This window comes from Euprymna scolopes, chromosome 30 (genome assembly GCF_053919585.1).
Source record: "Euprymna scolopes isolate OS-2025 chromosome 30, ASM5391958v1, whole genome shotgun sequence".
Taxonomy (NCBI): domain Eukaryota; kingdom Metazoa; phylum Mollusca; class Cephalopoda; order Sepiida; family Sepiolidae; genus Euprymna; species Euprymna scolopes.
This window is the reverse complement of record NC_136511.1, coordinates 42,436,187-42,460,583: the sequence shown is the minus strand read 5'-3', so window position 1 is coordinate 42,460,583 and position 24,397 is coordinate 42,436,187. Positions and strand designations below refer to the sequence as shown.

Genomic DNA, 24,397 nt, shown 5'->3' with positions numbered 1-24,397 from the left:
AGGTGAAAGGTTAGAAGGGAAAAGGGAGAAAATGAGAGAAAAAAGACAATGGTAGATAGAGAGAAATGCAGAAAAGATTGAAGAAAGGACGAAATAAAGAAAGAAAGCAAGAGAGAAAGAGAAAGGGAGAAAGGGCTAAGTAACAAAGAAGATAGATAGATAGATAGATAGATAGAGGGAGAGAGAGAGAGAGCGTGTGTGTGCTGTGTGAGTGTGAGGGAGAGATTGTATGTGGGTGCGTGAGAGAGAGTGTGTGTGTGTGAAAGGGAGATAGAGTGTGTGTGTGTTTATGTGTATGAGAGAGAGAGAGAGAGAGAGAGTGAGAGAGAGAGAGGTGGTAGTGGTGGTGAAACGACCTGATAAAGACAAGCGGAGAAGGAAGGACTGAGAACAGGAGTTGTTGAAATAAAATTTTAACAATCTGCTACTAACCTTGATACAGATTTGTTATTTTTTTTTATAATCTTTGTCGACGAGGCGTTCTAATATTGTCCCGATTTATCTAGATCGATGAATTACCGGGAGTCAACCAAACCTACGCTAGATTATATGAGATTGGATGACCTCGAGTATCTCTATGTTTACAAAACAGACGAAACATTTACACAAATGAAAAAAAAAGTTTAAGAAATTTTGTTAGATTTTATAAAACATTTAATTGCTTAGGCCAATCGTAAAATGGGGGAAGGGAGTAACAGCAAAGAAATGGCGGATTAAAAACTAGGCCACACAATTTTGTGTTTTTTACTAATGCGGCATCACTTATCAAGGCCAAAAGCCACTTAAGGAGAAAAGTTAATGAGCTGGATGGATTGTCAAAATATTGATTAGTAGCTGTTGTGTTGAAAAACCCCAGAACCAGAAAATTTACCCTGCTCGGTTTGTGGAGAGGGGGGGGGGTCTGGTGAAACGCAATTCGGCGCTAAAGTTTTTGCCGAATTAAAATTTCATCTTTTGAATGAAAATTTGTTTTTGAAAATCTTTATTCATAACAATAACGACCTTTACTTCTATAACTCCATTTATCAACGAGCTTATAAATACATTGCTTGTAAAATTCTTTCGGTTTTAATGTGTTTAGTCTTTTCTCATGATGTTAATCTAAGGCCATGTAAATGGTTGTGTAATGCTGGAAATAACTAATAATCTGAGGGATCTAGGTCAGGAGAATATGCAGGATGAGGCAAGATTTCTCAAACAAATTCTCCTATGAGATCTTTGAGATCAGTAGTGCCGTGTGAGGACGAGCATTATCATGGTGGAAGATGATTCCTTTTCTGTTTATTAAAGAAGGTCGTTTTCGGATCACAATATTTTAGAAAATTATGGACAATGCTTTAAAAATCTGAAAAAATAATCATCGTGATACGTTTAAATAATGTAACAGAGTGCGTGGGAAAATATCCGCAGGTGCTGTTAGATAGCTGGCTTGTGAGGATATTAGCAACAGTAGCCGATAAAAAGCACATATGCAAATTAGGAAGTGTGTGCTAGCTTGAATGACTAGAAAAAGAAAAAAAAAAAGACACTACTAGTCAGGAGAAGCTAAGTGTGTGCCGATGAAAATGGACATGTAAAGTTGCAGGCGAGAAATGGCTGGCTATGACCAGCATGATGTCGGGAGCAGAAAGAAAAACACGGGCCAGGTGAGATGGACGTGTGGCCTTGCAGTGGTAACGAGAGACTTTTTAAGCTGGTGTGGAAACGGCAGGGTTTTGTTAATCTCATGGCAGATGAAATGAACAGTTAGAAAAACCAATAAAAAGCAGGCATTGTTTGGAAAGTAATGGTCATTTTTTTTTTTTTTTTACATAGGAGTCACTACTTATCAAGGCCCGGAGGCCACCCGAGGATAAGGATTATTGAGTGTGTTACATGAAAGGCTGTCCCCTTATCATTTAAGTAAGAAGACATACTAGATAAGTGAGAATGATATTAGGATAAGGTTAGAATACAGTAGTCAATGTAATTGTTAGTAATGGAAATTTGGTAAATTGGATTACTTAAGGGGGCAGTTCATAAAGAATTTGTTTATGTTGGACTTGAAGACAACCAAGTTGTAGTCAGCTGGAAAATAGGCAAACGGAAGAGAGTTCCACAGGCGAGCAGTTCTAAGAAAGAAGCTTTGTTCATGGAATCTACGTTTTGGTTTTGGCACAGATAAAGAGTGGGGGAAATTATTAAATGTCTTTTGTTAAAACAGAAAGAAAAGCCAAGTCGGATTTATATATTTTTGTTTGTTTGTCCCTTTTCAACGGTGCTGAACACCGTGGGGTTTCAAGAGAGGTTTGAATTGTAACGAACACGGTTCAAGCATAACGACCATGTTACAATAACATGTTACAATAATAACAATATGCATAACATTAATTACAATGGTTTAAAATGACCTCCAAACTGGCATTAACTTTTGCGCTGATCTGATACTTTTACGAATTGAGAACACATGATGTGCAGTGGAATTACTGGTTGACAAAAATTAGATGCATGGAATGTACAAGGTGTTTTAAATAAGTTTCCAGACTTTTTGTATAGATATTTAAAATTGTCGTAGACTCGTGAAAATTCAGTATGTTATTGCTATATATCTTATGAGATGCTTGACCAATTTTTATTATTTAAGGTTCAAATGAACAGCTACAGCAGCAATTGGAATACACCCTACTAAAGCCTGATTGTCACAGTTGGTGAATTTCAAAAATGCAATCTGGACGTGAGGACACTTTAGAAGAATGACATGCAATAAAATTTTACTTTTAAACCATGAAAAAATGCCACAGAAACGTATGGAATGCTTTGGACTGATTTTAGACCATCTTGCATGAATTGAGCATCAGTTTTTGAGTGGGGTAAAAGATTGAAGGAAGGCAGAGAGTCTGTGAGGGATGAGGAGAGGTGTGGGAGGAGTAAAGAAGTCATAACACAAGAGCTGATTGGCCAAATAAAGAATTTCATGGATAAGAACTGTTGTGTGTCTATAGAAACAATAAGTTTACAGTTTGATGTCAGTGTGGGAACTGTACACCCAATTATTTTCGAGGAGCTGAAGATGTGGGAGATTTGCACAAAGTTTGTCTGAAGAGTGCTCAGAGAAGATCACAACGAAAGACGTTGTCATGGGCATCAAGACTGTTCCTCACCTTCCTTATAGTCCAGACTTTTCTCCCTGTGACTTTTGGTTATTCCCTAAGCTCAAGGAAAACCTTAGAGGCTGTCATTATGAAACAATTGAGGAGATGAAAAAGGCTGCGATGAAGGTCATTGACATGCTCATACAAGAAGACTTCCATGGGACCTTCCAGAAGTTGTTGGATTGCAGCCGGAGGAGATTACTTCGAAGGGGACTAGAATTTCACGTGTGTACTATCAATAAAAATGCTCATATGAAAAAAGTCTGGAAACTTATTGAAGGCACCTCATATATTTGAAGGGTGAAGCTAGTGTTGTTAATCAGCAGTTTTGGTGAAACCATTGGACCACAGAGTGGGACAGGTATCAATGTGATTGCAAGAATTAGAAGTGAATGAAGTTCAGGGAAGTTTTACCATTACTAACCAGCAGAGTGTTACCACCATCGATGAAGGTAAGAGTCTATCAGGCATAATGCGTATGGAAGTGAAACTTGGACAGTGAACGTTGTATGGAAGAAAATAATATGATGCATAATGCGAATCTTAAAGAAATATTAAATCTGAACAGTTTAAGGAGATGTGTGCGGAACAGGAGACTTTGTTGGTTTGGTAACAATGAAAGAACGGGTGTGCTTCTTGGCTTAGTATGGCAGATGAGGCAAGCAGAGTTTCATAGCTGAATTCGTTCAACTTCTGTAGAGTTGGTTTAACAACGTGTGGTCGGGCATTGTCATGGACTAGAATTGGACCTTTTCTGTTGACTTATGCTGGTTGTTATTCTCAAAGTTTCTGATGCATTTCATCTCGTTGCGTAAAAGAAGAGAAGATGACACTTTATAACTGTTTTTCTTTTGGTTGTCATTAAATTTGTGAGGCAGTTTTTTGTCTTTTCAATCTCTCTCAAATGGTTGGAAATCATTGTATACGTTATCTCTAATCCAGAAGCAAGTTATCAAACAGTTGTGCTTGGATTAGGTTCAACTAAGACTTTTAATTGATTGTTGGTAACATTTGATGGCCAACCACTACGCTCATCATCTTCAAGACCTTCATCACCGCCACAAAATTTTTAAACCACCATTCAGTAGTGGTTCTTGGGCCAGACATCTCATTTATATCGCAAACTGTTTCAGCAACTTTTTGGCCTAGCTTGAATTGAAATAAGAAAATTGTGTGAATTTGCTTTTTTTGATCTTGTATTCAATGTTCTGAAAAGAAGACATTGATGCCTACGGTCAGTCTCGAAAAACAAAGGATACCCCCTGTAGGGGCAGTTGCGTGTGTAATTGTGAGACAAGAGTTGTGCAATCTCCAGCCACACCTCTCATGAATTGGCACTGTTTGAATCCAGTAACAAGAAGTCCAGGACGACTGGAAACAATGCCGAGATAAGCGGAAATCACATACAGCACATTGCAGTCCCAAATGGTCACCCATTTAGTACTGACTAGGTTCAATTTTGCTTAACTTTGGTGATCGAGTGGGAACCGGTGTGTCAACGTGATTATGCCGTACACAAAAAGAAACAGACTCGCAACAAGAAGATACAATTGTTTTAAAACGGTTGTAATTTAAACGATTAAATAGAGCGGAAAACGATCTTTAAAATAATATATAAAGTAAAGGTATTATAATGAAATCTTATTTGAAAATACATCATTTGAAATCAAAATTAAAAATCCCGCAAGAACCTTCTTGTCAACCTAATAGATGTAGAACAGTTAAGGTAGCAAGAGGCTCAAGGAAACATAAAGGGAAATGATAAGGATGAACAGGGAAAATCGCAATAAATCGCCAGAGATGGGTTAGTTTGGAAGTCAGTTTCTAAAAGACGTCCAAAACATACCAGGATGTAAAATGAATGTTAAACCGAATATGGTGCTGACCAAAAAACGATGACTGAAATAAACAAAAATTTGACAGAGAGACATCACCTAACAAATAAAATTAAGTTAGTTGGATTAGTGTTTTTATCATTTTGTTTGTATATATGACATAATCATGTTAACACATTGGTTCTCATTAGAACATTAAAGTTAAGCAATATTGAGTCTGGTCAATACCAGATGGGTGACAATTTGGTAATGTTAAGTACTGTATATAAGAGGATGTCGAAATCTTCTCACAAGAATTGCAAAGACGTCATTTCCATTGATGGGTTTATGAAAGAAGAGGTCGCCTTTGATTATACCTATTTACTATGCCTCCCCACGGGACAGAGTTAGACACCAGGGTCGTTTTTTAACGTGGAGAAAAGGTACAAAAATAAAAATTGTCTCCACCAGAACAAGAAATAGAAGTGCAGCATCTGAAGAACAGATACTACACTTTGATGGTGCTGACCAAAAAACGATGACTGAAATAAACAAAAATTTGACAGAGAGACATCACCTAACAAATAAAATTAAGTTAGTTGGATTAGTGTTTTTATCATTTTGTTTGTATATATGACATAATCATGTTAACACATTGGTTCTCATTAGAACACTGAAGTTAAGCAATATTGAGTCTGGTCACTCTCTTCTGCAAGGAAATCGCCACTTATCAAGGCCCAAAGGTCACTCGAGGATAAACGTTAAGGAATGTAAGACGGTAGTGTAGTAATCATTAATGGTGAAAATTGGGTAGAATTTGATTATTTATTGAGACAACTCAACAAGAATTTGTTTACATTGAACTTTAAGGCTACCATATTGTAATTGGCCGGGAAGCATGCTAATGGAACAGTGTTCCACATGTGGACAGTTCTAGGAAAGAAACTTTGTTCATGGAATCTGCGTTTAGATTTAGGCATAGATAGAGAGTGGAGGGGATTGTTGACAGTGGTTGTAGTTAGTTGAGTGTTTTTTTTTTGTTTTTGTATGCCTTTGTTTGTTTTACAACTGAGTTCATTGAATGTACTTCGATGAACTTGCTGCATTTTTGCCCTTTCAACAAAAATATCTCCGGTCCACACAACTAGCAGAAAAAATCCCATCTTTTCACAGTCGGTCAGTGGATTTTCTATGCTAATAGCTTCTTTTCTTGGACCACTTGATTTTAGAATTGACTTGGTTTTTCGAAACTCCTGATGGAAATTGGGTATAATTTGATTATTATGGAATGCTTCAGACTGCTTTTGGACCATATTGCATGAATCGAGCATCAGTTTTTGATTGGCATAAGAGATTCAAGGAAAGTAGGGAGTCTGTGAGGGATGATGAGAGGCGTGGAAGGAGTAAGGAAGTCAGAACACCAGAGTTGATTGGCTAAATAAGGAATTTCATGGATAAGGACCGTAGGGCTCAAAACCGTCTTCGAAATCTAGTGAGTGAGAACATTTTATCTCCCTACTTTCTTTTTCTTACAGAAGAAGAAATGTTGCAAGTCTATCTCTGCTCTATTCTTACTTTTCCTGGTGAAATTTCCTGATGTTCCAGATTTATCCGCAAAACTTTTTAAAAATTCAGCCGTTGAAAAAAGAATTTAAAATAAGACGGCAACAACATTAACCTTTTTTTTTTTTTTAAGTAAAATGTTACAAATAATTATGTGTAACAATTAAGGGGAGATTATGCGATAGAAAAAAAAATTATGTATCATTGTTATCTACATATCTATAAAAGTGAGAATGTGTGTGTGAGGATACTTCTCAACCTATATACTCAACGCATTTTTGATCTACAGACTTGAAATTTGGTATATAGGGTATTCAGACACGTGGAAAACTTTTTAATTTGTTTTTATCTAGAAAAAATGGCTACTAAGAGGTCAAAATTGAAAAATTGGTACTTGGCGGGGTCATCGGATTTTTATCCGTTTGTCAACTGTTTCACGAATGCACATGCACAAATCGTTCACATTATGTTAAGAATAAGTAGGTTTGAAAACACTTTTTAAAGAAAGTGTCAAGCTGGCCTAATGGTTATCATACCTGACTTACTGTCTTTAGGTTTTGGTTTCAATCTCAGATCGAGTATTTTTTTACTCACAAGAAGTGAACTATTAAGAAAAATACATAATACTCACATGCACATGTCTTAGTTTCTTTGCATTTTTTTCTTCTGTCAATCGTCTAGTAATCTCGAAAAGTAATATTTATATGTACCATGGCGCATTGGATAAAGGTGTTGAATCTTTATGGTTCCAAGTGAGCATTGTTTGAAGATAGCAGTTTCAATCCTACCCAAAGCAGGCCAGTTAGTCAAAACGTGGTGAGACAACAATAACTATGGAAGGCAGTAATTACTGGGGATACAGTTATGAGACTCAGTATTCCTATCCCGTCACGGCTAACCACCTGAAGAAGGCCAGAGGATGAGTTGGCTGAAATATGAAACAATAATATGAAGATGAGGATAACAGTCCACAAAAAAAAAAAAAAAAAATGAATACACAAATTATGGAGCCTTATCTAAAAGGATTAAATATATATATATATATATATATATATATATATATATATATATATATATATGTATATAAAAATTAACATTATTTGTTTATAGCATAGAAACAAAGTTACGGTCAATAGATACACTTTCACCTTTATTTGCAAGATTTGTACAAAACCTCCCTAAAAAAAATTTAAAGTAAAATAATAAATTTCAAAAAAATTTTGTGTTGGGCGAAACAAAACCACAAAAAAAAAAATAAATAAAAATGATGATGAAATCTAAGATAATCGTTTAATCTATAATCTTTAGCTCAAATCAACTTTAGTCGTGGATTAACACAATTTTGATAACGCTGATGCTGATATAGTTAGTGGTCGGCCACTACCACTGTAGATGCTGCTGCTGCTGCTGATGATGATGATGATGCTGATGATGATGCTGCTGCTGATGATGATGATTGCTATTGTTGAATATCATCCATTCACTAATTTCGAATGAATAGGATGATTATTGTTGGCATTCATTTTCCCGGTATTTTTCTAATTAGAATTCTTTCTAGAAAGACATTGGGTATTTATAGGAAAGACCATGTGAAGGTTGCCAACATCCTTAAGTGAAAATGTTTCTGCGAAACGAACTGACACACCCAGATCGTCAGTCTGTATCTTTAACCATGTTTTTTTCTTCTGATGTTGGTGGTGGTGGTGGTTGAGGTGATGATGATGGTGGTTGTGGTGATGGTGATGATGATGACAGTGGTGGAGGTGATGATGATAGTGGTGGTGATGATGATGAAGTTGGACTTTTACAAGTGAGGCATTTTAAGATTTAATTATCGAACTGGAAAAAGAAATCTGTAAACAAAATGTTTAAATTTTAAGTAATTAGATGAGTTCACTCTCGGTTGAAGAAGGGAGATGTTGTGACATGTTGTATATCTCGGAAGTAGAGAAGAGTTATTGCCCTTAGTTATTATTGATTTTCTTGTTATGGCGTTTCATAAATAAAACATGGCATGAATCAATGAATCAACTCTCGTCTTATCTGACCATACCAACATAACTTGCTCCTCCGAAGAACCTTCTTGCACTGGCTAAACCCAGTCTAGACCTCAATAAATGTATAGAGTTTCTGCTAGAAAACTTCAAGGCACAGATTCAGTGGATCATGGCATAGTCACTACAGGCTAATCTGGCTATATTCCAAGATGGAACAAGGCATGTCTGTTGCGGGCCAGGATATAAATACCCTAACTCGCTACAAAAGAAAATAATGAAACGAATGGAAAGAAGGAAACAAAACTCAATTGCTGGATAAAATAAACATGTCGTTTATTTTCTGTTGAAAAATGAATGTTTTAGGTGTAACTCGTGTTCATGTCCGTACGTGGAAAGAAGAGTGAGTAATGTAGTGGAACGAGAAATGGCAGTCCAGCGTGTAGACAAAGAAAAAGATAGAGGGTTGACATCAGTAAAGCTGCGCACACATGTTGGTACTTGTCCACGTGGAAATGTCTTCAGGCCACTAGCTGTGGACGCGAACTTGTCTGGTTGATGGACCAAAGCAAAAGGGAAAAAAAGAGTGAGAAAGTCAATCCAGTTCATGGAGAGAGAAAGCGTATAAAGTGTACGTACTGTCTGTTAGCTCTTGCCCCACACAGTAGCAGGTGGTGTGAGGCACGCGGGTGCACACGCTCTGAAAGGGAGGCAGCTGGTCTGTTGACCTCTCAGCTTGGAAGCCAGATTGAAAAGGGTTAAACCGCTCAGGTCTCTTGCTTTTATAGTTGTTTCCAGTGGTCTTTTGCGCATGTGTGGATTTCCTTTAAAGGGGAAGTGAAGTTGCCCATGTGTGTGTACGTGTGCGCGTATGTGTGCACGTTAGCGTGTGTGTATGTATGCACGTGAATGTGGGTGTATGTACGTGAACGTGAATGTATGTACGTGAACGGGAATATATCTACGTGTGTGTACATGTGCGCGTATGTTTGTGTGCGCGTATGTGTATGACAAGAAAAATGGCTTGAGATGTGAAAGCGTGTTTTTGTGCGAGACTAGAAAAGGGATCGTCTCACTAGCATAGAGAATACTCCTTATCAAGGAATTGTAGAAGTGAACTGTTGTGGAGGGAGACGCCATGTGAGGACGGGGAGGAGCTCTTGAAACTTTATTCCTTATCCTAGCAGTTATGGTGTCATAACAGCCCCCACCCCTTCTTCATTGATATCACAGAGGTAGCAGAAGGAGCTGACAAACTAAAATGAATAATATTGCCTATGAAATCAACAACAATATTCTAATGCCCTGGAATTTACATTGTTAATGCCTTTCCTGGAACAATGTGAAAACGTTTTTCCAGCGTTAAACTGATTTGAAGTGTCTGTTTCACCAACACATTTTGAAATTTTCTTTTTTTCTCTATCTTTTTTGTTTTCCATCTTTTTTTTTTCTCCATCTTTTGTTCATTTACTTTTTCACCTGATGATGATTCAACAAAGAATCGAAAACGTTTGTGATACATAAGCAATTATATTATTTGTTTTTTGTTTATTTTAACCCCCTACAAAAAATAATTAATCAGAAGCTTTCTGTTATTTTTAATAATGTTTGCTTAAATAAAAATATGCTGCCTAAATATACATACGGCTGTGAACTTGTGTGTATTTGTGTTTATTGAGTGGCATCTGTATGCTGCCACTAGATGTACAGTAGTTTGTGAATTTGTTATATGTCTGCTATTGCCGAGGGCCATTTAGCCAAAAGTGTCCGGCCAGAATGTGTTGTATGCATATTTGTTGTCTCTGAAGAACAGGAAGAAAGGGAAAGAAAGCTGTGTTTGATTTTTTATAATACAGGGTGGAACGATGAAATTGTTCCCTACAAAAGACGACATGATTCCATTTCCGTTTGATGAAAACTGGTTTTCTTTTTTTGTTGCAGGCCATCTACTAGTTGGCCAGTTGTGTAAAAATCCCAAGAGCGATAGGAGCCTTCTATCATGTCTGAAAGTGACACAATGTTCAATGAGCGAAACCGCTATACAACTCATGCTCTCTACCGATCCAAGTTATGACAACAGGACCATTGCCAGCACCCTCAAAATGCAAATCCGGATGGTTCAACAATTTAGGGTACAGCTCAATGAAGTCTTTGGCCACAGTTATGGTCTTTGGTGTGGTTTCCAGTGAGAACCACATCATGCCACCTCACATCTTCAAAGTCGGCTTGAAAGTCAACATAAGTCCAAAGAGACCCAGGCTTGGCTTCAAAGAGTGCTATGACTTTATACCCTTCTCTCACTGGCCCACCTCCTTCCCTGACCTGAACCAGTTGAACAACTTTGTTTGATCATACATCGAGAACATCACCAACATGACCTCCCCCAACACCAAAGCCAGCCTGATCACCGCTATCTGCCGAGAATTCGTCAAGCTCCCGCCAGTGTTTGTGGAAAAAGCATGCTCCCAGTTCCAGACCCGTATCGAGGTGGTGATTGAGGTTGAAGGCGGCTACATTGAATAAATGTCAACTCTACTACATAATCAAGTTACCTAAATTGATTTTTCAATAAAAGTTTTAAAATAAAGCTGTAGTGTTGTTTTCTTTAGGGCGACAATTTTATCTTTCCACACTATACATGTGAGATTTCGGACTGAATATTTCTTGTGTTGTGATTGACTGAAAGAAACTGTTCATTTGAGTTTTTGTCTAATCAATAGTTGATATTTAAAAACAACATTTACTGCTGTTGGCACTTTTAAGAAAATAAGTTTTTTTAAGAGTCACTATTCTAAAATTGAACCCAATAATTGAAAACGTTCTCTTATCATACAATTGATTTTAAATTTCTAATTTTTTTTTCATTCTTTTTATTCATTTATTTCATTCAAGGAAGGTCAGTACAGGTCCAGAGTAAAGCAACTAGCAACCTGGTTCGAAGAAAATGTCATTGTTCATTCTGACCGGATTTCCGCATCCAATCCCTGTCCGAAGAATCACGACAAAAGCAGCAAACGAACTTTCGGTAAATTAGTCAACTTTTTTGACAGCCAAGAAAAGCCATGTTCGCAGCCACAACCCATCAACAAGGTCCGCGTAAACGTCCTGGATTTAATCAAAACCTTTGAAACAAAGTCGGACAATAAATTCAAGCGACATCATACATACATTTCTTTGCACCCCGAACGTTTTGTCTAATTTGTCTGTCTGTCTGTCTGTCTGTCTCTCTCTCTCTATATATATATATTTTTTTTTTTCAAATTATATTTTCTATTCTTATATAAATATAAACAACACAAATTTCCTTTAAATAGCTCAATAGTGCAATACTAGAGCTATAAATATCTGTTAATATTTTATCCACTTTATTATTCACTGAGAACAGACACTCAGTATGTTCATCCAAAAAAGTTTTGGATGAACATAATGAATGTCTGCTTCCAGTGAAGGCAAAAGTGGTAAAATATTAAGAATATATATATATATATATATATATATATATATATATATATATATATATATATATATATATATATATAAAAGGAACTTTATCTGTGTGTCTGTGAGTTCGTTCCTATGGACTTGAAAATGACTGGGTTGATTTTTATGAAATTTCACACGAAATTGTGAAGGCCGAATATATATATATATATATATATATATATATAAATATATATATATATATAAAAGTGACCTATTCAGTGTGTGTGCGTGTGTGTGAAAAGTCGCTACCAAACTCTGAATATTTGGTCTACAGAGTTGAAATTCGATATATAAGTTATTTGAACCTGTAACATACTTTCGATTTGGTTTCTAACCAGCAAAATTGCTGCTAAGAGACTAAAATCGAAAACGAACAGTTAACCTAGGCAGGGTAAGTCGAATAAAACATTACACCTGCTGTTATTTTTGCACATGCGCAAAACTAAACATTCAAAGCTCAAAGTCGTTTAATTTTTAATGCTTCATATTCATTCGTAGCTCAGAGAGATAAATAACAACTAAAGTTGGAGTGCTAAATGCTCTGGTTTCGATTCCATTGGATGGTACCCAAATCATATTTTTCATAACTTTTGAAATCATTAATATATATTGAATAATAATCAATAGAGAAATGGCTTTATAATAAATAAATAAATAAATAAGAAATCTGCATGAATTAAAATATAATATTTATTAATATGTTTTATAACCGGGCAATGCCGCGCAGCCTGCTTGTTATATATATATATATATATATATATATATATATATATATATATATATATATATAAAACAATATGATAATGAATAAGAAATCTGCATGAATTAAAATATAATATTTATTAAAATGTTTTATAACCGGGCAACACCAGGCGGCCTGCTAGTATATTATATTACTATATATTAATTACTCACTAGGAGTTTTTACAAGAGTTATTATCAATGATTGCTTATTGATGATGATCAGTGGTGCTCCCCTGGAATCTGAGTAACAGCATCTTAGATTCCAGCACTTTTCGATTTCGATAACATTATCCAAACAGCCATTTGCCATTGATTTCTTGCTAATAACGACCATTGGTTTTCTTTGGAATTTTAGCAACAATAAGTCTAAGATTCCAGTACTCTCCATACCCTTCCAGTGGAAATCTGGTTGAGGTTCTTTCTCTTTGGTCTTTCCATCCTCTTCGACCCTTCACAAGAATGGTTTATGATATCTGACGAGGCTGATGTGGCCACATATATGCATGTTTGTGTTTAATATGTGATAATGATCAGTGGTGTTACCTGAAGTCTGAATGACAACAAATCTCCCCAAATTTCCACTTTTCTCCATCTTTTTCGATAACCATTGCAAATAGTTTTATATTATTGCAATAGCCGTTTACCATTGATTTCTCACTGGCAACAGCCATTAGTCTTCTCTGGGATTTGTTGTAGCAATAAGCCTCTCCAAGTTCCCATACTCTGAACACTCTTCCAGTGGAGGTTTGGTTAGTGCTTCCCTCCTTGGTGTTTCCATCCTCCTTGACTCTTCATGACTATTTTGTATGGTATCAGCTGAGGTTGATGTCATCATTTTTGAGGGAGGTGAGTGCCAGTTTATAAGATTTCTTGCAGTTCTCTCGGGTTTATATGGTGTCCCTTCTGTGTTTTTGTTCTGCTCCTAGTTTACGTGGGGTGGTTTCCGCGTTCAAGGATTTTCCTTAAGATTTCAGCTGTTTTGATCATTGCTATGGTGCTGTGGAACCGAGCGGATTGACATGCCCAGGTTGTCAGTCTGTGACATTATTGGAGCCACCACCACCACCTCCACCACTGCCACCACCTTCCAGTGTCGACTAATTGTACATATATTTCGTTTTATTCTATCCCATTCGTTATTGTCCCATTGATTACCATATACTCGTTATCCTCAAGTGGCCTCTGGGCCTTGATAAGAAGTGACTTCTTTGTAAATAAAAAATTTTTTTTTAAAAATCCCACAAACATCTTTTATTTCTTCCATAAAACAGCAATTTATCAATCACGCATTTTATTTCTGATATAAATTCAAAATCAAAATATTTTGGTGACACAACCCAAAAATATATAACTTAAGAAAAACCTTTTTTTATTTCAAACAAAATCCTTTACCAAAATAGAAATAAATATATCTTAATAAATTTTTACTGTACATATTCATTTCTGCGACCAATACAGGTTCACAAATTTTTCAGTGTCATTTTTTCATGGTCGTTAGAGACGGACGAAGATTACCTCTAATTTCTAAATGATTGGCAACTTTTAATAATAGCAGAGATTGTTGAGTGAGGCATTAGAAAAGAATAGTGGCTCTGTGACCCCCTTTTTTTTTTGCACAAAGTGGACGCTTGACATTTAGAACCCTAACCCTAACCTGACGGCATCAGCTTCTCACATTAAATAGAGATTAAGCACTATTTGGTGGTTGTCAGTTGCAATCCAATTTTAATGATGTTAATCTCATACAATGTCTGGTATGACGTTTCTGAATATTTGAGATGAGGATTGGTTATTGGTATAATTTGGATTCATTGAACTACTGTTCCTATCTTGAGTGTGATTTTCACAACGTTTTAATTGATGTAACCTTCAACCTTCTTCTGGTGTATTTTATTGAACTTGGAAATGTTTCTGTTGAACTCGGGAATTTGGACAGAATTTTAAACAGAACGCTTTATTTACTTCACGAGTGTAGCATGAATCCCATCAACTGACAATTCACCAACACTTGAAGCAACTTGCTTTTCTTTACAAAAAAGCCACGTCAAGATCCACACAAACTCATCTTATAGGACGGAGTCAAAATTATAGACAGAGAAGAACGGTGAAGAGTAAGATGATTCAAAGAAGCAGCACATATGCTGTTAAATAACCAATTACTAAGTAGACCGAGTATAGAATTTAATATAATATGGGAACCGTTAATTATAAATAATAGATAATATATACAGTAATAAGTAAATAATACGAACAATGCCTGGTGTTCTGAAATTATCACCCATTTGGCGATGTTGTTGTTGTATGCTATTCACCCTAGATGAGTTAAACCAGCTTCCTCCTGTCAAGGGAATAATCAATTCACAGACGGTCCCCAGTTGCCTGCATATCCCTGTCAGGGAAGATGATGCTGTTAGGTTTTTGCAGTTCTTGCATTGAGGTGTCGAAGTTCTATTTGATACAGCATCCGGTACTCTCAATGGTACTACATACGGCATAATCATATTGACACACTGGTTCTCGTCAGATTACCGAAGTTAAGCAACATTGAGCCTGGTCATTACTAAAATGGGTGACCAATTTGGGAAGTCCAGGTGCTGTATGTAGGAGGACGTCGACACCTCCCTACAAAAAGTTGCAAAAACCTAACGCCGTCATCTCCCCTAACAGGGATATACATGTGACTGGGGACCGCTTGTGAATTTCATACTCCCATGAAACTTCCTCCCTTTGGAGGAAGCCAGTTAAACCCTGAATAGGGTTGGTGCTGTTTGCACACGCAAACACACATCTGGTACTGACCAGTCTCAATGTTGCTCAAGTTTGATGACCTAACAAGAACTAGTGGGTCCATGTGTCAAGTTGGATTATTGTCTCCAAATGTTTTAAACCAGTTGGAATGCATGTGGTCATTGTAGAATGTAAGTTGCTCTCTTTGATCTTTAGATTCGAGAAAGCTACCTCCCTTTTCTTATCAACCACTTGACTTCATTATGTTATACAGTGAAAGCCACAAGAAAATGATTGACGGATTTGCATTTAAAAAAAAAAAAAAAGAATGTTATTTTTTGTTTTCGGTTTAAAAAAAAATGAATTCCCTTTCTTTGTAAATTACATTTTTTTGTCACTTTTATTTGCTGAGGTCAAGTTTTAACCCAAATCCATCAATCATTCTACCTATCCAAACTCACGGCTTTCATCATGCAACAATTAGAGGATCTTCCCTTATATAAAACGTTGCACATATGGTATACTGATAGGGTTGGTCTTGGGTAAATTATCAGTTATACTAGTGATCCAAGACCAAAACTCCTATCATTTTCATGGTCCAGGAGGATCTGCAGTAGACTAGAAACAAAAAGAAACTAATTCCTTCTTTTAAAGAATTTTTCCCCAATTAAGGTATCACGAACCACGTTTTTTATATAATTTTTTATTTGCATCTTTTCTTGTTTCTATGTCACAATATGATTCTGCCATGTTGATTATAACCCCCAGGTTGGGAATTACTAATTTATTTTCGAGTAGCAGGGAAGCCCAACTTTGCCAAGTCGTAAAATGTTGCCTTAATATATTTTAATTCATGCAGATTTTGTAGTTATTATTACAGAGCTAATTCTTTATTGAATATTATATATATATAGTACTGATTTCAAAAGTAAAAAAAAAAATGACTTGGGTGCCATCAGCTAGAATCGAAACCAAAACATTTAGCACTCCAGCTGCATTCTCTACAATTTGAGCTAATCTGACCCGACAGACCAGAAATATTTAAAATGAAACAAGTTCAAGCTATGAATGAATTTGCACATGCGCAAAACTAATAAAAATATGTCGGCAAGTTGAAATGAACATTTTGCATTTCAACTTGCCGACATATTTCTGTATGCGTTATTTTACTTGACATAAACCATCCTTGGTGTATGATTACTAGAGCTATAACAACAGAATATTCTTAACATTGTTTTGACTCTTGGGTATATATCCGACACAGACACAGTTAATCAATCGAGAACCACATCACTCTATCTAAAAACATAAGATACTAACTGATATATACTGGAGAGTTAAAATCATGAAAAGAATAATCTCTGTTCATAGCCCTAATGATTACTATTTCCTGTTAATTGTAGTCTTATGTGATCAGTAGTTTAAGAGTTTATCGGTTAAATATTTACACAGACACACACACATACATATATCTACTGTTTTATTTATAAGCGTTAGAGGTTGCGGTCAGAAAAAGATGCAAAAGAAAATTCTGTTGAAGTTACAAATGGTTTTATGTTGTTACTTTGGTTGTATATTATTAAATCAAGAATTATTTCCATTTAAAATCCATTTATTATTATGCATGTAAAATTGAGCAGAGCATGCTTCGGTTTTAGATAAACACGACATCAGGTAAAATTTAGTTTGCCATTTTGTTATGCTTCAACTAATTCACATAATGTTGACACATTTCAAGTGTGCTTTTCTCAATTTTACATGCATAATACTAAATGGATTTTAAAAAGAAATGATTCCTCATTTTGTAATATATAAAAAAAAAAATCGATTTTTAACTTACACAGAATTGTTTTCTTGCGTTCTTGTCCGACCATGACTTAACATTTACCAAATTATTTATATTTCTTGACAATATTTTTGAAATGAAGTATTGTCGTCAGTGTTCAGATATTTTCGATTGTTGTCTTCATTCTGTTCGTTATGTTCATAAATTTTCGGATGATGTACTCTCCCGCCTTCTTCATATGCAATTTTGTGGTAACCAGAAATATTCTGGTAATATGAAAATTAACGTTTTATGTAACCCGACTGCGATAGACTGCTATCATTCCAGTTTTCATACCAGTTTTCTTTCGCAGGAATGACAAATGATCTCAGAATTAAAAATAATATACGAGTGTCAGTAAATAATAATAAAAACAATCTTCTCATTCCAACCTCTTATGTATCGAGCATCATTTGAAATTTTCTTTAGTGGGTCCATGTTATGCCATGTTGGATTATGGGCTCCAGATCTTTAAAACATATTATGGACACAAAAAACCGATTAAACGAGTCGGAGTGCATGTGGTTATTGTAGTATGCAATATACTCTCTTCAATGGCTCAAATTTGACCTCTCGATGATTGACGGATTTGTGCCTAAAAGGAAAAACTAAGGAATGTTGTAATTTATGCCCAGTTTTCATACCAGTTTCCTTTTGCAGGAAGGACAAATGATCTCAGAATTAAAAACAATTACTTACGCAATATGATATATATATGTCAGTAAATAAAAAATTTCTTTCATTCAAGACTTTTATCAGGTTGACAAGAAAGTTCTTGCGGTTTTTACATTTTTAAATTCAGACGAACATATCTTGTCTCAAACAAAAATTTATTGATCGAAATAAGCACTATCAGAATCAACACATTTTTGCGAATGCAAAACAAGTGCATTTGTGCCAGTAATATGAAAATCTTCCATTTTGATGGCGATGAAGTCGCTGAAGGTGTTTTTGATATCCCTTAGGTTTTTGAAGCATTTCTCATGCAGAAAGTTGTTTAGAAGATTGAAAAAGTCGGTAAGTGTGGAGAGTAAAGCGGATGAGGCAAAGTTTTGTCATCCAATTCGTCCAACTTTTACAGGGTCGGTTTAGCAACGTGCGATTGAGTATTGTCGCGGAGGAGAATTGGGCCTTTTCTGTTGACTAATGCTGGGTGTTGTTGTTGAAGTTTCTGATTCATTTCATCCATTTGTTAACAGTACTTCGTCGCTGCAATGGTTTCGCCTGCATTCAAATATCTGTAATGGATGAGACCGGTGACAGACCACCAAACAGTCAGCAAGATCTTCTTTTGGTGCAACTCTGACTTTGTGAAATGTTGTGGAGCTTTATCAGCATCTAACCACTTAGCTGAGCGTTGCTGGTTGTCGTAAAGAACCCACTTTTCATCGCAAGTCATAACCTGGTCAAGAAACGGATTGTTCTTGCTGCGTAAAAGAAAGGAAGATGACACTTCATAACGGTGTTTCTTTTGGTTGTTGTTCAATTCGTGAGGCACCCATTTATCAATTTTTTTGTTATTCCAATTTTCTCAAGTTGTTGGAAATCATTGTATACGTTACGTCTAATTCACTTGTGTGTGGATTAGTTTCGACTAAGGCTCTTAATTGATTGTTATCAACACCCAATGGCCAACCATTACACTCATCAAGACTCTCGTCACCGCCACAAAATTTCTTGAACCACCATTGTGCTGTGTGTGGTTCTTGGGACAAACGCTTCGGTGATATCACAAACTGTTTCAGCAGCTTTTTGACCTAGTTTGAATTGAAATAAGAAAATTATGTGAATTTGCTTTTTTCCCAACTTGTATTCAACATTCTGAAAATAAGATATAATTATTTTAAAATGATCGTAATTTAAACAATTAGAGCAAAAAACACTCTTCGAAGTAATATATAAAGTAAAGGTATTATAACAAAAAATATATGCAAATATATAATTTGAATTCCAAATTAAAAATCCTGCAAGAACTTTCTTCTCAAGATGATATATGTCGAGTATCATTCTAAGTTTATTTTTTTGAAGGAATGCATTAGAGTTGGGAGTGAAAGTGAAGTCGGTAATAAATCAGAAGTTGAGTGCATAAAAAAAGAAATGATTTGTAAAAGATGAAGTAGTGAGTGCGCAGAGAGAGGAAGGGAATGTTTCATATCAGTAGCTGTGTGAAAAAAACAAAAAAAACAGTAAGGAGAAAGGTTTTTGCCACACATCTACAGATATAAAATCCGCCCTCCTGTATACATTCACAACTAATTATTCCACCATTTTTTTTTTACCAAATCCTAGGTCCTATTTATTACCAAACTTTCATTCCCACCCTAACAAACTCCTCCACTTTACCCTCCCACCTCAGAGGCTTGCCTCACTTCCACCTCTTTTGTATATTTAATCTGACTTCTGTGCAATAAATGTTGATTCTTGACAAAGTTTCAGAACTGAAACGAAATATCAAATCATTATGAACAGGTTTTTGTGTTAATAATTTTTTTGTTCTATTTAGTTTGCTATTTCATTACTAATTGCATTATTTCTATCTTTACCAACACATTAAGTCGGGTATTTATTTCTATTATGGAGGTTGTGGATGCTTAGGCATATTTTATACTACAGGAAACAAAACAAAGATTATGGGCTTAAAATATCACATTTATTTAATGGGAGTCCAAATAGATTTGCTCTGCATTGAATTGTCTACATAAAGCACATGTATAGGTTCAGCCAAGTTTGAAAAAAGTGTCACAGACTGTTTTACCAAGATGGACATCAAGACAATTCCTCACCTTCCCTATAGTCCAGACCTTGCTCCCTGTGACTTTTGGTTATTCTCTAAACTCAAGGAAAATCTTAAAGGCAGTTTTTATGAGACAGTTGAGAATATACAAGAGGCTGTGATGGAGGTCATCGGCACGCTCACACAAGAGGACTTCCATGAGAGGCTTTCCAAAAGTTGTTGGAACGGTACAAGTGCATTGCGGCTGGAGGAGATTACTTCGAGGTCGACTAGAGTTTCATGTGTGAACTATCAATAAAAATGCCTATATTAAAAAAGTATGGAAACTTATTGAAGGCACCTTGTATATGTGTCTATGTGTGCATGAAAAAACTGAGGGAATGTGTCTCACATATCTAATATTTTGCGTATGCTAGTTGAATGTGCTGTTGTTGTTTGCTGCTGTTGAACGTTATTCATGATAATCTTGTTGGCATTCATTTCCCTGATATCTTTCTTTTAAGAATCTTTTCTAGAAGGATATTGGGTACTTATGTGAGGGAACACGTGAAGGTTGCCAACATCCCTAAGTGAAAGTGTTTCTGTGGAATAACCTGGATTCAAACTTGGTACACCCAGGTTGTCAATCTCTATCATTAACTACTGAATCACTATCACTCCCTCCTCTTCCTGTTGTTGTACGTGCTGTTGTTGAAGAAGAAGTAGAAGAAGAAAGAAAAAAAGAAAGGGAAAAAAAAAGAATGGAATGGGACGGGAGGGAAAGAGAAAAAGGGGGATATATATTAGGCATGAACAACAACAACAACAACATTCTTTTATTTTGTACTAGCCTGGGAGCTTGGCGTTGCCTGGGTGTTTGGAGGTGTGCAGTGAACAAAAAAAAAAAAAAAAAAAAAAAAAAAAATGGTAGTGGGCAGGCAGGCTCGTACCGCAAAGGAGGAAAAGAACATGAAAAAAAAAGTGACGTCTTTGCTGTTGCATTCATCGCCAAACTGGAAGTGGCAAAGATTTAAATTAAGGTTAGTCAATTGAAAATACTAGCGAAAAAAGCGACCCTCCTTGTAGAAAAGTGTTCAGTCGAGGGTGAAGGAATTAATGTTTCTAACCAATTTTTCGATATTTGTTGTCCGAAGGGTCGAGCTTAAAAATGATAGCAATCTCGTGAAAATCCATTGCCTCTGTCAAAAGTTTTAGGCAAACATACATACATTTAAACAGGCAGGTGAGATTTATATTATTGATGAATCCGATGATTATTGTCTGCATTTGTTTTCCAGATTGTTTTAGTTAGAATTCTTTCTAGGAAAACATCAGGTATTTACGGGAGGGATCATATGAAGGTTGCCAACATCGTTAAGTAAAAGTGTTTCTATGGAACGAACTAGACTTGAACATGGCATACCGAGGTTGTCAGTCGATGTTGTTAACCACTTAACCATCATCACGTCCCTGCATTTCTGTTCACCTGTCTTCCTTAAAGTCTGGTGGTAAAAAAAATACAAACAATTGGAAAAGCAATGTGAGGTGGAAAAGAACTGATATTTTAGATTTTTCCTTCTCCAGGACTAGTTGCCCTACCAAGGCTTAAGAGTATAGTCTCCTCTACAACATAAGGAAAGGAGAGATATATAATGTCAAATGAGGGGGAGATCTCTTCTATTCTCTAGACATTTTGCTCACACACAAGACGTTAGTCTTTCTCTGCTCTATCATAATTTCCATCAAAAGTGCTCGACTGAGCTCCAATCTCTGGTTCTATCCCTTTAAAACAGTCCCAGTAAGAACTCTTCTTACAACCACTGCAAAGAATTTTCCTTTCTTCCATCAGAATTTCCATGAACAGAGTTCATTTCCAAGATCTTCCCCTTTCAGGAATATAATGCCACATTATGGCTTCCCCACAGACTAGAACAGCATTATTTAATTGGAATTCATTATTGAGATGAGTAATTTGTATTATTTATTTATTACGGACTATTGTTCTCATCTTTTTAAGTTGTTGTTTCACGTTTCGGCCAACTATTCCTCTAGCCTTCATCAGGTTGTTACCGCAACGGGATAGGAACTCCAAATCTCCTAACTGCATCCTCAGCAATTACTGTCTTCCACAGCTGTTGTTGTCATCTCACCACATTCTGGCGAACTAGACCTCTGGCCGGCTTTGTGTAGGATTGAAACAGCTATCTTCAGACAATGCTCACTTGGAACTGTAGAGATTTCACGTCTCTATCCACTACGACATGGGACCCGAAAGGTGATCAAGGTTGGATTCTCTTCTTTTTTTTTTTTTTATAAATCCACATTTATCTATTATCTAATTTTTCATTCTCGAGTCTGCACTGAATAGTATATTATTTAATTAATTGGAATTTATGGTACTTGTACAGTTTAATCAAGACATTAAAAAATGAAAATATCGAAAAAAGGTTATATTGTACGTATCCGTTTTGGACTGAAGATCTCCGAAAAAAAATTTCATTTAATTTGAGTAGTTTTTTTTTTTTAAAGCGAAAAAACATGTTTTTATGAGAGCGCATTGAAGTCAGCCATTATAGAAATTTTTAACACGCCACAGAGAGATAACTCCATGTAAAGCGCCGACACTCCCTCCCCATCTTTAATGCTAGCTTTTCTTCCTAAAAATCGAACCTTTAGCTCGGTATCATAACAAATTGTTTTTTCGCTGTAAAAACTTTTTTTTTTTAATTACATTTTCACCCCAAACAAGGCGCATTGCCACTTTGGTGTAGGGGGCTACTATCAGGGGCAGCAACTACTGGGGCACTATGTTGGGATTTGGGCAGCAAGATGTCGGTTCACGTTGCACTTGAACTTCTGCATGTCAGTACAGTTGGGGAAGCAGGAACTTGGAATGGAATTCCAGAGTCTAGCGGTTCTGGGGAAGAAACTACTGGAGTAGAAAGATCTTTTACATCTAGAGATCTCTACTGTGAAGGGGTGGAATTTAGCTGCCTGTCAAGTTTGTCGAGGGTGTCTACGTCGTGGGGGCACAAGTGTCTGCAGTTCGTCAGAGCATTCACCATTAAAATACTAGTAAAACAGGCAGAGGGATGCAACGTTTCGTCGATGGGACAGAGGCTGAAGCTTAGATGCACGTTCAGGGCCTATCAGATTGGCGACTCTTTTTTTAACTTTGTCTAGGAGCGAGAGACTAGTAGCAGATGCACCGGCCCAAATGTGACAATACTCCATACATGGGCAAATGGTGGCCTTATAGAGGTACAGGATACTTTCAGGTGTCAGCAGTTTTCTAGCACGGTAGAGAGAGCCTACTTTTTTCGCAGCGGCCCTGACAATGTTTTCAATATAATTGTTCCAACTCATGTTTCCTGTGAACGTTAGGCCAAGCAGTTTGAAAGATGTACTTGATGAAATTAAGTGAAATTTTTTTCTGGAGGACTTCATTCCATAACGGATACGTACAATATAAGCTTTTTTTTTTTTTTTTTTTTTTATATTTTCATTTTTGAATATCTTAAACTGTACAAGTATCGAATTCATTATTGAGATGAGTAATTTGATGAAGGCCAAAGGAATAATTGGCCAAAAACATTATAAAACAACAACTTAAAAAGACGAGGATAATAGTCCGCAATAAATAAATAATACAAATTAGTCATCATTAGTGACTTTTTGTGCAGAACTTGTTTTTCTACATAGTCACCAGCATTCTCAATTCACTTGTGTCGGTGATTAACAATGCTTGTACATAAGGTGTCTTAAAATTTCAAAAAGTAAATAAATAGATTACCAAGCATCGGTTAATAGCCAATTCTTGGAGATGTGAAATCTGTAATTTACCATGTGTATTGAACCGTTATTTGCAGTCAATTGATGGTTGGAGATGAAAATGTTCAAAAGATGGAGTTTACTATCCGATATGAAAATCTCTTTTTTCAGCAAAGCAAACTTTTCTTACAAACAATTTATAATTATAATTTAAAAGTGGAGTAAGAATTTCTTTCAGTTTCAGTTTTTTTTTATATAAAACTCAAATTCAGCGGCCATTTTATTTTTAGGCCACTATATTCACATGTTACCAAATAATTTTTCTTTTCTGAATTGGTGATTGTGTGTAAATATTTAGTCACAAATAAAAAAATAAATGGACAAAACATGAACACTTAACTTTCTTTTTTTTAACGTAGGATACAAATTGGATAATAAATGAATGGCAATGGATAAGTGATTTGCTATCTTTATCCAAGCATGTATTGTCCTCATAAACAGAAAACTTTTTTTAAGTAGCCCAAGGGAAATAACTCTAATGCCTGCTAGCTTTTTCCACTCACCTAAAATTACTTTTTAGAAAACCTGGTGTTCCGAGTCTCCCTCAACCCCCACCCTCCGCCCAATAACTT

General features: G+C 36.0%; 1 protein-coding gene and 1 pseudogene across 1 annotated transcript in view; both read left to right on the top strand.

Annotated features, from left to right (window-relative positions):
• LOC145254508 (uncharacterized) overlaps nt 1-11,870 on the top strand; it is a 68,631-nt gene extending 56,761 nt beyond the window's left edge. Inside the window, exon 7 of the mRNA XM_080113034.1 lies at nt 11,395-11,870. Within this exon, the coding sequence (XP_079969160.1) occupies nt 11,395-11,700 (306 nt within the window). The 3' untranslated portion in view covers nt 11,701-11,870. The remainder of the gene's footprint in view (nt 1-11,394) is intronic.
• Nucleotides 11,871-15,213: 3,343 nt separating this feature from the next.
• LOC145255085 (5S ribosomal RNA) lies at nt 15,214-15,332 on the top strand (annotated as a pseudogene).
• Nucleotides 15,333-24,397: the final 9,065 nt, after the last annotated feature.